This window comes from Myotis myotis, unplaced genomic scaffold (genome assembly GCF_014108235.1).
Source record: "Myotis myotis isolate mMyoMyo1 unplaced genomic scaffold, mMyoMyo1.p scaffold_m19_p_38, whole genome shotgun sequence".
In the NCBI taxonomy this organism is placed as follows: domain Eukaryota; kingdom Metazoa; phylum Chordata; class Mammalia; order Chiroptera; family Vespertilionidae; genus Myotis; species Myotis myotis.
Genome location: NW_023416344.1, coordinates 1,642,758 through 1,657,402, shown reverse-complemented (window position 1 = coordinate 1,657,402; position 14,645 = coordinate 1,642,758). Strand labels below are relative to the sequence as shown.

At 53.7% G+C, this 14,645-nt stretch overlaps 1 protein-coding gene across 1 annotated transcript in view; it reads left to right on the top strand.

Annotated features, from left to right (window-relative positions):
* GABRG3 (gamma-aminobutyric acid type A receptor subunit gamma3) overlaps positions 1–14,645 on the top strand; it is a 54,499-nt gene that overhangs the window by 23,485 nt on the left and 16,369 nt on the right. The window contains exons 4-5 of the mRNA XM_036303883.1: positions 6,953–7,173; positions 9,056–9,138. Coding sequence (XP_036159776.1) covers positions 6,953–7,173; positions 9,056–9,138 — 304 coding nt within the window. The remainder of the gene's footprint in view (positions 1–6,952; positions 7,174–9,055; positions 9,139–14,645) is intronic.

Below are 14,645 nucleotides of genomic sequence, written 5' to 3'. Positions count from 1 at the left end.
CAGGAGGAAGAGGGGTTGCGGGGCAGGGAGGTTCACCGGGAACTTGTATGTACGTGTGACTAGCCCAGGGACCCAGGCAATAGTGTGGTGAAGGCCTGGGAGGAGCAGGGCGAGGGGAGGGGGTCAGTGGAGAAAAATGGGGGGGCATCATAGTACATTTAACAATAAAGATAAATTAAAAAACAAAGCAAAACATTAGTCCCGGCCGGTGTGGCTTGGTCGAGCGTCAACCTATTAACTAGAAGGTCCCGGGTTCGATTCCTGGTCAGAGCACTTGCCCCAGCTGTGGGCTCGATGCCCAGTGGGGGTCGTGCAGGAGACAGCTGACCCATGATTCTCTCTCATCATGGATGTTTCTCTGTCTCTCTCCCCCTCTTCCTTCCTCTCCCTCTAAAATCAATAAAAACATATTTAAAAACATATTTAAAAAACAATAGAAAACAAAATGAAGGCAGAGTGACTCAGTGGATGCTAATTTTTGGGGTTCAAAGTGTCCAGAAAATGAATCTTTTGTAAAAAAGTGATGTTATTTTCAAGGTGGCCTCTCGGAGCCATGTGGGGGGACACAGGGAGTCCCACCACGGGCACACACTGTGGGGTGGAGGTGGGGGTCACCCATACGCCATTGACGGACGTTTCATCTCCAGCCGCCCCCGCGGGTGACCTTTGGCCTCCTGTCCTCTAGGGTGTCTGCGTGGCCGTGCGTCACGTCTCCCGGGTGTTGGGTAAATGCTCCGTGACAGACGCTGGGTTCTCTGCTCCGTGCGTGTGGGGTCAGCTCGTACCCTGACCAGCTTGTCCAGTGGCAGATGCAGGCGCGGGAGAGGTGACCCCCGGCTTCCTTGCTGATCCGCGCTGTGCCCTCCGTGCTGCGCGACGGCCCCCACGCGGGTCACGGGCCTGCAGGCCATTTAGTCCAGGGCAGCGGGCGCTTGGCGTGTGTCCCTCTCATCACGGCTGCTTCTTCCGCTCTCCCCCTCCCCCTTCCTCGCTGAAATCAGTAAAAATATATTTTAAAAAGAAGAGCAAATTCCTGACTTTCTCAGGTGCCGTCTGCTGTTCTGAAACTCTTCCAAGACACGCTTTCTGCCCTTTGTTATCCTATGTGATGAGGAGCTAATACGCTAATTAGATCCAAGAGCAGAATGACCAGCCGGACGACCTTCCGGACGAAGCCGGGCTGCGAGGGCCGAGCCCCTTGCACTGGGCCTCTGGTTTATTTGTAAAAAAAAAAAAAAAAAAAAACCCTTCGAGGCTGAGGCTAGAATCCGGCACTGTCGTCCCAGGCAGGTGCCCACGTGGGAAGCGGGTCAGAGAGGAATCCACCCGCAGGGAAGTTTGAGGGCCCCAGGCTAAGTGTTCGCAAGAGCTTCTGAGACGTAATTCGGGCCGAAGAGCTGTGATCCGCGATGAGCCCGATCTGGATCCCATCAGCTCTTTCCTTGGCCTTCAGGCTGCAGAAAGACCCAAAGCAAATTCTGCCGGGTCAGCGTGGCCCAGTGGTTCAGTGTCAGCCTACGAACCAGGAGTCATGGTCCGATTCCTGGTCACGGGCACAGGCCCGGGTTGTGGGCTGGATCCCCAGTGTGGGGCGTGCAGGAGGCAGCCGATCCATGACTCTCTCTCATCATGGATGTTTCTCTCTCTCTCCCTTCCTCTCTGCAATCAATAAAAATATATATTTTTTAAAAGCAAAGCAAATTGTTACTTTTCCAAGGTGCCTTGGGATTTGGGGAGCACCGGGGTGCCACCTGGGCCATAGTTCGGGGCCTGGCGTCTCCCCGTGCACCCATCCTTCTAGGGATTAGAGGTGACTAGTGACTGATGTCGTTTGTCAGAAAGACAGGGGCGCCAAGCCCTGTCGGTGCTGCTCCCCACCTGAGAGGAGCCTGGAGAGAGAGCCCTCTGTTTTACAGCTGCATAGTATTCCGTGGTATAAATGCACCACAGCTTTTAAGATATATGTATGTATTTTATTGATTTTACAGGGAGGAAGGGAGAGGGATAGAGAGTCAGAAACATCAATGAGAGAGAAACATCGATCAGCTGCCTCCTGCACTGGGGACCAAGCCCACAACTGCGGTACATGCTCTTGATCAGACTCGAACCTGGGACCCTCAGTCACAGGCCGACGCTCTGCACCGAGAGCGGCCTCCCAGGGCGGCCTCCCAGAGCTCTTTTATCCGCTGGTCGGCTGAGGGCCCTGGGGCTGGTTCCAGGTCTGAGCTCTTGTAAACAGTGCAGCTATGAACACGGGGGTGCACCCCTTCTTTCTGAGGGGGTTCGGGGTTTCTTAGGACATATCCCTGGAAGTGGGCTCCCTGGGTTCCGTGTTTAATTTCTCGAGGGAAGGCCTTTTGGAGAAGAAAGGGAGCGGCCGGTCAAGGTTGGTCGGCTACCACCTGCCCCGGTCTCCTGCCGCGGAAGCTGTGAACGGAGATGGTGTGGTCATTTCCTCGTTAATTAGTTCACTCGCGGGACGGGGTGCACCTTCTATGGGTTGCTTGGTAGACGGAGTCGGTCTGCAGTACAGCGACCCCTTCCCCAGTGGTGTCAAGGAGAGAGCGATCGGATTACCTAAACGTTGCAAAACAGATTAAAAAAAACCTTTTTTTTCTGCTGCGACAAAGATTCTTCCTGCGCGCTCCGCGGACGTAAATAATAGATGGGAACAGGGTGAGGACGGCTGGCGTGCTTACCCAAGGTTCGTAAGGGTTTTTCGTGCAAAAATCCAATTTTTTTTCTCCCAGCAAATGAGAGAGCCGGGCGCCCATTCCATCGTCCTGGGCCCCTCGCGACTCCGGTGCAACTGCGTTTTTTAATACGTGCGAATTGTCTGTAAGAAGCGAACACCATCCTTGGTTTCCCGGGGGACGCAGGGGCCCCGGCTGCTCTATGAGAACCGTCGTGCTGTGTCCCGATGGACAAACCCCCGTGCGTCGCGGGAGACGCTGCCTGTCGCCCTTCAGTCTGGCCTCGAACTGGAGAGGGGCGTCCCCCCGCCCGGAACGCGCGTGGGGGCAGGTTTCTTCAAACGTGACACAGCGCCGTCCGTCGGTCTGGTTTACGCTGAGTTCGAGTGACCTGTTACAGGATTCCAGGCCAGGAGGAAGGGGGAAACTGAGGCAGGAACGTCAGGACAAGGCCAAACGGTGTGAGTCGCCTGCAGCCGGCCAAGGGCACTGGGAGAGCAGAGTTAAAGACCAACCACCTTAAGGAGAGAATGCAGGGAGAGGGGGAGAGGGGAGAGGGAAGGGAGGGGGAGGGCGCTTTTACTCCGGAAGCGGAGATGCCAGCATCTCGGGCTTCGCAAGATGTATAGGTTTGCTTGCTTTGCTTTCTCAACGAAGGTGCACGCTTTAATCGCTTTCATAAATTAGCGTTCCACAGCGCAGTGCAGGTCTCTCGTATACATCCATTCCTTTGAGAAGACGAGCATGCAGGCTGGGGAGCCTCTCCCACTAGCTCAGGGGGCTGCCCTGTCCGGGAGCACCTCCCTGGTGTCGGTGGGAGGCGCCATAACAAACCCCTTTCCTTCGCCCTCTGGCCGAGACGCAGGGAGGTGAGTGTGGTCCGAGCAGCTGTGTCAGCCCATCGGGTCCTGAAACCGGACAGGTGAGGGTCCCGCCCAGCCAGTCACTCCGTGAGCCCACTCAGCAGAGACAGGGTTGAACCCTGTATGAGCATCGACTCCAGGAATGCCAGCAGCCGGTATGGTGTGGCTGGCGTGGCTCAGCAGTTAGAGCGTCGCCTGCGCACCGCAGGGTCTCGGGTTCGACTCCTGGTCCAGGACACCTAGCTGGGTTGCAGGTTCGATCCCTGGCCCCCAGTCAGGGCGTGTGCAGGGGACATCCGATCGCCGGGTCTCTCTCACATCCGTGTTTCTCTCTCTCTCCCTCCCTCCCTTCCTTCCACTCTCTGTAAAAATCAATGGGAAAAATATCCTTGGGGAGGATTAACAAACAAACAAAAAAGAAAAGAAATAAAAAATGTGAAAGGATATTAGGTGAAAATGCAGGAGATATGAATGAAATACGGACTTGGGCTAATGAGGTGTCCACACGGGCCCATTAGTGGTAACAAGTGTAAGAGACGAATATATGTAGGTTGTGAATCATCGCAGAAACGGTACCGAGTTCTGTAAGTCTGACACTGCCCTTACATTTCAGATGATTAAGAAAATAAACAGCAAGACATGGAAACTACCTTTACAGTTTGTTGAATTGGGCGATGAAGTAGGGTTGGGTACCCTGGCCCTAGTTACCTCCTCATATTTCCTAGAGCACTTTCCGCAGTCATCCTAGAAGCCGTGATATTCACGGGGAATCTCATGGGTGCCTCAGAAATACATGTTTATAATTCGTGGACAAGCTATTTGTCCTAACGTCCCTAAGCCGTCTGGCAACCTTTCAGAAGGGTCGAAAGTTAAAAAACGAGCCGCACGTATGGAAGTACACCCGGGAGGCACGGCTGTGGGCCCCGGGGGCACCCTGGCTCTCCGTGTAACTTGGGGCGCCGCTTACACGTTGAGGGTGTTATCTTAACGTGCTGACAGATGAAGACGGGTGGGTCTCCAGGCGCCGTGTGCTGATACGGGCGCTGCGCCCGGGGAGACGTCCTAGCTCGGCCTTCGCTTTGGTGCTCCTGTCATCAACATCAGTCATTGCAGCCGTTCCCTTCCCCCCTCGTCATCGAGTCTCCGAGAAATCCATCCATCCAGCGGCCGACGCGCTTACTGCCAGACACCTGTCGCCATCGCCCTTGAGGGCGACACCCGGGACGCGGCCCGTTTCAGGAGTCTCTGACGGACGGACGGACGGCGTTCTCCGGCACACCCGGCCTCGTCCCTCTGTGAATATTCTGAACGTGGTCCGGGAGCGCTTGAGTTCCTTTCAGGTGAACTGAGAAGCAAACCCGTGTGCGTTCGGGGCAGAGTGGGACGCGTGGCCTCCCTTCGTCCCACGGCGCACGCGGGCCTGCGCGCTCCTGGGACGGCCGTCCCCGGGGGACGGGCCTGTGCTCTCCTTTTGTGTTGTCCTCCTTCATGCCTGATGAGTTTGGCTGTGGATTAGACCATGTGTTTGTGAGAGAGAGAGAGAGAGAGAGAGAGAGAGAGAGAGAGAGAGAGGGGTGCATGGTGCCTCCAGGTAGCTGGCACCCCCAAGGTTGAGGCCTGTGCCCCCCAGGATTAGAGCAGGTGACCCGACCTTAATTATCTCCTCGATCATAATCGAGTCTGTCACCTGGAATCGGGACTGCGTCCCGGTGTGCAGAGATGGGAGAGGAGCGGGGATGGGAGCGCAGGCCTGCAAGCTGTTACTATAGCGACCAGGATGCAGACTCCTCTGTCACAGCGGCAAACAGAAGTGCTTTCAGACCAGGGACAAAGGGAAGGTAAATCAGGACTGTTTCCATAGCAACAGGGAGACCATCTCCCGCTATGGGTAGATGATGCCGCCCCCCCCATTATAATGTTGATATCCATTCATTATTTTACTTATTTAAGTATAATTTTATTGATTTCGGAGAGAGGAAGCAAGGGGGGAGAGACAGAAACATCAGTGATGAGAGAGGATCATCCGTCAGCTGCCTCCTGCACGCCCCCTGCTGGAGATGGAGCCCGCAGCCTGGGCATGTGCCCTCGACTGGGATTGGACCCGGGACCCTTCAGTCTGCAGGCCGACGCGCTATCCACTGAGCTTTACAAGCCAGGGCCGGCCCATAACTTTAAGGAGTAGAAATACAGAAAACCTTCCTCCTGAACTGAGGGCTTGGAGCGTGAGACACAGAAACACAGTCAAACCTCGAACGTCTCCCATCGCCAGCAGTTAGGTTCTCGGCCAAGGTGCTCGTGGAAAGAAATGTCTCCGTTTTTTCGAACAAAACTTCAGTTCTCGACCTGACACCCCTTCCAGGCTGATGCATTGCCTGGCCCAGAGCCCCTCTCGGGTCCCAAGCAAAGGAGAGAGTGGGAGCGAGGTCACCGCTGAGCCTTGGGGTGTCCCTAGCTCAGGTCAGGGGACCTGGCTGCTCAGCGACAGAATGAGATTCCGCACGCGCGGAGGGAAGTCTGCCTGGGGTTGCAGTACTGCACAGCAGAGAGCTGACAAGCAGGAGGGCAGTGTACCTCGGGTTCCCAGCGTGGGGCACACACCCACGGGGGCAGCTTGGTGTTTATGGGGGGCCATTCGAGAATGCGTCATTCACAGTGCATGTTTTGCATTTCTTAGGGTCCTAGGGGCCTCGTAGGCAGTCTGCACACATATACGGTGACGTATTTATGCCTCTCAGCCCTCTGTTATGTGTTTGGAACTTTATTTGCTGTTCTTTCATATCCCTTCACATGATTATATATATATTTTTTTTAAATACATTTTATTGATTTTTTACAGAGAGGAAGGGAGAGAGATAGAGAGTTAGAAACATCGATGAGAGAGAAACATCGATCAGCCGCCTCCTGCACATCTCCCACTGGGGATGTGCCCGCAACCCAGGTACATGCCCCTGACCGGAATCGAACCCAGGACCCCTCAGTCCGCAGGCCGACGCTCTATCCACTGAGCCAAACCGGTTTCGGCCCCACATGATTATATATTTTTTAACCATTCCTTAGTGAGTCCTTCCTCACTCCGTCCGCTGTCCTTTCGTCCTTTTGCTTTTCTCTCTCGCGGACGCCATGTTCTTGGGCAGCTTGTTTAGACCGAGTTCACGGCCTCTTCGGCTTCCTCCACGTGAACGGGGGCTCATTTTGTGAGTAAGAATTCTGTGTCTCGAGAGGGGGTGGGGGCGCGCAGGAGGCAGCCGATCAGGGATTCTCTCTCATCGTGGATGTTTCTCTCTCCCTCCCCTTCCTCTCTGACATCAAGAAAAAAAAAATATATGTAACTTTTTAAAAAGAGGAGACGCACTAACGGAACCACCGCCCCCCCCCCCCCCCCCCGCTCTGTTGCAGGAATACCAGATCGACATATTTTTTGCGCAGACCTGGACGGACAGCCGCCTTCGCTTCAACAGCACCATGAAGATCCTGACCCTCAACAGCAACATGGTGGGGCTGATCTGGATCCCCGACACCATCTTCCGCAACTCCAAGACGGCCGAGGCCCACTGGATCACCACCCCCAACCAGCTGCTGCGCATCTGGAACGACGGCAAGATCCTCTACACACTGAGGCGAGACGCCGGAGGGGGCCTGGCGGTGGGGGACCGGGGTCCCTGACGGGGGGAGGGCCCGTGGGGATGGGAACTCTCTTTCTCCGCTCTGTGGGGTCTCTCCTCACATTATCCACGCCCGAGGGCGCGATGCCTGGGTGCCACGGGTGTGAAACGAAAGGCCCAGAGCGTGGCTCAGTGGCTGAGCGTCGGCCTAGGAACCAGGAGGTCACGGTTCGATTCCCGGTCAGGGCACATGGTCGGGTGGCGGGCTCGATCCCCGGTGTGGGGCGTGCAGGAGGCGGCCGATCCATGACTCTCTCTCATCATGGATGTTTCTCTCTCTCCCTCCCTCTTCCTTCCTCCCTGAAATCAATAAAAAAAAAAAATATTTTAATAAAACGTCACCTTTAAAAAAATAAAAGGAAGGCACGCACATCGCAGGCCATGAATGAAGCGCGTTCTTCATCAGGATCCGCTTCTGCTGGAAGTGGGCCGTGGAAATGAGCGTTCCTCTATTTAACCCGCGGGTCCACTTAGCCGGTGCAGGAAGATGTCTTGGCGCACTAATTAACACATGTAATTAGAGCAAATTAACAAACTCGAGACCACAAGGCGGGGGCGGGGGGGGGGTGGGGGGGGGTGGTGAAACAGCCGGGAGGGCGTTCCCCCGCATCCCTCCTGGAAACCTGGCTGCCCCGTCACGAGAGCTCCCGGGGGCAGGGCGGGGCCTCCCAGAAACCTGGCTGCGGGCGAGAGAAGCCGGGCTTCGGGGAAGTCTGATGGGATGCACGCTGCAACATGCCACAGCCGTGCCCGCACCTAAGCCACCCTTCCTGCTCCCCGGGCATGAGGAGGGGCCGGGACCTGCCCTCCCTGAACCCCAGGCCTCGCCCTGCTCTCCCAGACTCCCCCTCACACCTTTGCTGCACCTGCTGCCTCCCTCTCTCTCTCTCTGTCTCTCTCTCTCTTTTTCTCTTTCTCTCTCTCTCTCTTTTTGGTCAGTGCTCACCGAGGATATTTCTCCCAAAGATATTTTCCCATTGGTTTTTTAAAGGGAGTGAAAGGGAGGGGGAGAGAGAGGGAGAGAGAGAGAGAGAGCGACATCGATGTGAGAGCGACACATGGGTTAGTTGCCTCCTGCACGGAAGCTCATGCCCGTGACCGGGAATCAGACTCGTGTCCCTCTGAGCAGCTCTAACCACCGAGCCAGGGCTCTTTGTTTTATTTCTTTGGTTAAATAGGTTTTTATTGATTCCAGAGCGAGGAAGGCAGAGAGAGAAACGTCAGTGATGAGAGAGAATCATGGATCGGCTGCCTCCTGCACGCCCCCCACTGGGGATCAAGCCCGCAATCCAGGCACGTGCCCTGATCAGAAATTGAACCGTGACCTCCTGGTTCATAGGTGGACGCTCAACCACTGAGCCGCAGGGTCCAGGCAATAAAAGCATTTTTTTTTTAAAAAAAAAGCAAAACAAAATGACACTACAACACCCTCTCCGGTGTGGCTCAGTGGATAGAGCATCAGCCTGCAGACTGAAGGGTCCTGGGTTCGATTCCGGTCAAGGGCACATGCCTGGGTTGCAGGCTCGATCCCCAGTAGGGCATGCAGGAGGCGGCTGATCCATGATTCTCTCTCATCATGGATGTCTCGCTCTCTCTCCCTTCCTCTCTGAAATCAATAAAAATATATATATTCTTAAAAAGCAATATAAAATGGCACAACCCCAGAACAACCCCATGATGCCACTGAATGGATGGTGCCACCACCAGGAGCGAGTCACATGTGCTGCCTGCCCCTCCCCTGCCCTCCAGCCCCGCCCCGTCCCCCCACCACACACACACTGTGACTTTGCTGGGTTCTGGCTGGCTGACCTTGACAGTGACCTTGGCTCCCCCGCAGGCTCACCATCAATGCCGAGTGCCAGCTGCAGCTGCACCACTTCCCCATGGACGAGCACTCCTGCCCGCTGATCTTCTCCAGCTGTGAGTACCCCCTGGGCCCGGAGCCCCGCGAAGGAACGCCTCCCCGTCTGAGCGGCTGGTGACGGTCACGTGATGCGTTACAGTCACCGTGCAGCCAGACAGAACAGAAAACAGTCTGGTTTTGGCCACTGGGGTGTCTTCGCCCCAGACTTCATTCCATTGGACCCCCCGTCGCAAAATAGGTGCTTGGGCGCAGCCGTGTGCGACGTCACCTTTCCTCAGAGTAGTGACGGGTTTGGACGTGGGTGGGCAGTTTTGTTTTGTTTTGACCAAACACCCTTATGCCAATGGGCTGTTTTGCATGTTACTTGGAATTACACACAACTCATGCCCTCTCCGGCCGCCACGGCCCGGCCCCTGTGTGTGGTCACCGATCCGGAGGCTGTCGGAGAACCTGGTCCTGGGGGTGTTCTGTGGAGGGTTCTGAGGTAGACACGGCTGACTGAACCCCTGGCCTTCGCACCCGGCTCCATGGATGGAGCGTCGGCCTGTGGACTGAAGGGTCCCGGGTTCGATTCCCGGTCAGGGCACAGGCCCGGGTTATGGGCTCCATCCCCAGTGTGGGGCGTGCAGGAGGCCGCCAATCCATGATTCCCTCTTTGATGCTTCTCTCTCTCTCCCCCCCCTCCCTTCCTCTCTGAAATCAATTTTAAAAAATTTTTAAAAATTTGAAAAGAAGAGGTTTCCTGGCCAAAAAATAATAATTAAAGAAAAATAGTTGGCCTTTGGTGGCTGGTTCAACCTCCAGCTCCTCTCTTCTCTCCAGAGGTCACGGGGATGGCACTCAAGTCCCGACCTTCCCCCTTACCGGCCTGGTTCCCTTGGCAACCGGCCCCCATCCCTGCTCTCTTTCCCAAAGCTCCCTCCTCCGCATAACAAAAGGCTTTGATGCCGGCCCTGGTCACAACCCAGGGTTTTCAGGGCTGTGCTCCAGAAAAGGGACAAAGGCCAAATATATAGTTTTAATTATATATCATTAGCCTCTGAGCGGGGCGAGCAGAGCTGGTAATTACCAGAGGGCAGTGTGGCTCCATTGTGCTGGGCCAGGGAGCCGGGGGCGCGTGTGGGTCCGGCGTGGACGGGGATGTGTCTGTCTCGGCTGGTGTCTCTGGTCAGCTGCCTTCTCCTCGGCCCCGCCTCTCCGATCTGCGCTGGGAGAGAACTGGTGACGGACCCTGCGAGGGGGGCTGTCTCCCGCCCACGAAGAAGGGTCCTACTCAACCATGAAAAGACAAATCTGGCCCGGCCGGCGTGGCTCCGTCGTTGAGTGTTGACCAATGAACCAGGAGGTCACGGTTTCATTCCCGGTCAGGGCACAGGCCCGGGTCGCGGGCTCGATCCCCAGTGGGGGGCGTGCAGGAGGCGGCCGATCCATGATTCTCTCTCATCATGGATGCTTCTCTCTCTCAATCCCCCCTCTCCCTTCCTCTCTGACATCAATAAAAGTATTTTTTTTAAAAAAAGAAAGTATGCTAGACACGGGATTTTATAGTTGTACCATAAATAATATTTCAGGTTCGACTTCTGGGAACCATTAATTGGAAAACAAAATGTTCTTTGCTCGGGAGCTGGGAGTTTTGTGGGGAGCGGCCAGGGCTGACCTCCTAGCAGTTCTGCTGTGATTCTCACTCTCCTGGTGAGACACTCAGACATAAATCCCATCTCCCACTGGGCATCCCCCTTCAGCTCTTCATTCCTCTGAAATGCAGCTTTTAGCCCAGCCGGCGTGGCTCAGTGGTTGAGCCTCGACCTGTGAACCAGGAGGTCACGGTTTGATTCCCGGTCAGGACACATTCCCTGGATTTCAGACTCGATCCCCAGTGTGGGGCGTGCAGGAGGCAGCCGATCCATGATTCTCTCTCATCATGGATGTTTCTATCTTTCTCTTCCTCTCCCTCTCTCTCTGAAATCAATAAAAATATATTAAAACAAACAAAAACCCTGCCTGGGTAAAAGTGTATTTCTTCTTCTTTTTTAACATGAGGAAGTGTCCCTCTAATTCTTTCATTTTATTTTATTTTAATTATTATTATTATTTTATTGATTTCAGAGAGGACGAGAGAGGGAGAGAGAGAACACGAATGATGAGAGAGAATCATGGATCGGCTGCCACCTGTACGCCCCACACTGGGGATCGAGCCCAAAACCCGGAATCCAGCCCGGGACCCTTCAGTCTTCAGGCTGACGCGCTATCCACTGAGCCCAACCAGCTAGGGCCACCTGGACATGGTTTTGTATCGTGCGTTGGGTCCTTGGAAAATACTGGTTCACAGACTTACGCTGATCACCCAGGTGTTTCCCAGGAACACTGAGACAACGTTGGTTAATATTGTCACCCACCTCACTCGAGCAGTGTGCCGAGAATTCGGGGATGATTAAGCTCATGAGGGGGACACACGCTTCCTAAAATGTTAATTTCCACCTGAAATAGCAAATGTTAGTCTTGGCCACAGATGCACACTGTCAGTAATTTCCTAGGAGTGACAGATCTCATTCATTTCCCAGAAGATGCCTACCAAACACCCAAGTATGAAAATCACCATAATTTGCCAGTTATTCGTAAAAACGCTATTTCCTGAGAAAAGTTTTGCCCTCCAGCACCTTGGATGCAAGGTTGATTGTGGAGGAAGATTTTTAGATTCTTTCTAAATCCTTCCTGGGAGCCGCTCTGTTGCAGGGACTTTCTCCCCAGCTCTAGGAAATGCTGTGCCCCGAAAATCAAGGTCAGTGGAAATGGGAGAGGGAGTGCGGAGAGAAGGGGGGGCGGCGGGAGCAAAGCCACAGCGATCCTCAGGGCCCACAGCAGCGGCACGCCCTCGGGGTACCCGGCTTCGCTCACAGGTTTGCCTCGAGCTTCCTATCCCGTGACCCCTGCAGGGTCCCCCGAGTTCCAGACGTGAAAACAGTGTGTGATGAACGGCGCAGTGGCGACCATTTAAAGAATCGGAGCCCTGGCCGGTGGTGATCAGTGGTTAGTGTCGGCCCGCGCATCAAGGGGTCGTGGGTTCCATTCCGATCAAAGGCACGTTACCTGGGTTGCGGGTTCGATGCCTGGCCCTTGTTGAGGCGTGTGCAGGAGGCAACCCATCGATGTGTCTCTCAGATCAATGCTTTTCTCTCTCTCTCTCTCCCCCCTCCATCCTTTGCACTCTCTCTAAAAAGCAATGGAGCCCTGGCCTGGTAGCTCAGGTGGTTAGAATTATCGTCCCCGATACCCAAGGTGGTGGGTTCGATCCCTGGTCAAGGCTCATGCAGGGACCCACCGAGGAATGCAGAAGTGGGTAGAACAACAAATAGATGTCAGTCTCTCTAAAAAATCAATAATAAAAAAAAAGGAATGGAAAAAATATCCTCGGGTAAGGATTCACTAAAAGAAAAGTGCTGCATAAAAAAGTATTTCTCCCATCTCAAACACGTGTCAGGGGTCGTGACGTGCCATCCCCAGGCGAAAGCTTTTGTTTTTCTCTCTCATTTTTTTTTACATATTTTTATTGGTTTCAGAGAGGAAGGGAGAGAGAGATAGAGACATCCATGATGAGAGAGAATCATGGATCAGCTCCCTCCTGCACGCTCCCTACTGGGGATCGAGCCCACAACCTGGGCATGTGCCCTGACCGGGAATCGAACCTGTGACCTCCTGGTTCCTAGGTCGATGCTCAACCACCGAGCCTCGCCGGCCGGGAAAGAGCTGCCTGGTTTAAAATGCTTCATAATCAGAAATAAAAGTATTTGTTGTCACCGTTAGACCTCCCACTGGGCCTTGTTCTTAGCTTATTTTGGGGGTGTGGTATGTTCAGTTATAATCGGATTTTACTACTTTTCTACCGTGGCCTGTAATTAAAACTTAATGAGGAGAGATAGATTTTATTTAGTTATTTATGTTTGCAAATCACCAAAGTCAATACAAAACAAAAGCCAGGACAAACAATGCGATTATATAGCAGCTCCGGGGCACTGTAATAATATAAACTCGCCTTTGAAACCGAGGAAACGAACACTGGGGATCTGTTCCCATGATTGAAGACATAATAAACAGCTCTGGTTGAGCGTCACCAGGAGGTCACTGTTTGGTGTCCGGGTCAGGGCACGTGCCCGGGGTTGTGGGCTCGATCCCCAGTGTGGGGCGTGCAGGAGGCAGCCGAGCCGACCCATGATTCTCTCTCATCATGGATGTTTCTCTCTCTCCCTTCCTCTCCCTTCCTTTCTGCCTAAAAAAAAAATCAATAAAAAAACATATTTTTAAAAAACAGGTCTGTAATTCCCCGGTGGTGAATTGAACAGCAGTCTCTTTTAGCCGAGGGAAGAAGGGGAACGTAAATTCCTTCCGGGAAAGAGGAATCGTACCCTTTGGCTACGACGACATCCTTTCGTATAGTTGGTGGCAAGGATGTTGGTGGGAGCTGAGAACAAGAATGCGGGGTGAGCACCGTGGACAGTTCGCGGTACATGCCTGTGGCTGTCCCAGGCTGGTTGCCTGTGGCTGCTCCAGGCAGCCCATCAGGGCAACTTGTGTCTGCGGGTTCCACTCCCCTTCCTTTCTCTCCGGCCAGCCGGCGTCTTTGCGAGGAAAAGCAGCAGAGCCCTAGGGAAATTATCTGTTTTGCAAATCTCAGCTCGATAACGTCAATGTCCGTGAATGCATTATCTCACAGATACGTTCTTCAGTCTATTTGTATTGACTTCAGAGAGGGGGAGGGAGGGAGGGGGGAGGGGAGAAAGAGAGAGAGATGGAGAGAGAGAGAAAAACATCAATGATGAGAGAGAATCATGGGTCGGCTGCCTCCTGCTCACCTCCTACTGGGGATCGAACCCACAACCCGGGCATGTGCCCTGACCGGGAATCGAACCTCCTGGTTCATAGGTCGACGCTCAACCACTGAGCCACACCGGCCGGGACTCATGTCACAAATATAGATATCTTACGGTCTATTTAGAAAGAGCAGATCATGCTACATATCTCAAAGTATGACGTGGTTTTCTTAAAAGACTGGCACAAAAACATGTGGTGGGGAAAATGAAGTGTAATAGCGGGAAGTCACTGGGATTGGGTGAGAGCAAAGGAATCTTCCGGCTCTTTAAAAACACACACACAGCGAAAAGAGTCTGTAAACAGCCCTGCAGTGCGAGCCTTTATGGGTTTCAAGCCCACACTGTTCAGCTTTAATTGCCTTAGTTATGTTTTATTAAGCCAATAACGACCTACAATATTGCACAAAATTATATTCAAATATTAACTCGGCTTCAGACTGCTATCTGTGTGCGTTTTATAGGAGATGTGTCACTGTTATTGGGCTCGATTCTTATTTTAGGAAAAAAGCAATTGCCAAAATAATACCAGAATATTAGATAGGGGCTGATTTTCCTTTCTCTCTCTCTGTGTTTTATTAAGACCCAGTGTGAGCACGCCCCCTACTGGGGATCAAGCCCACACAACCCGGGTGTGTACCCCTGACCCGAATCGAACCCAGGACCCTTCGGTCTGCAAGCTGACTCTCTATCCACTGAGC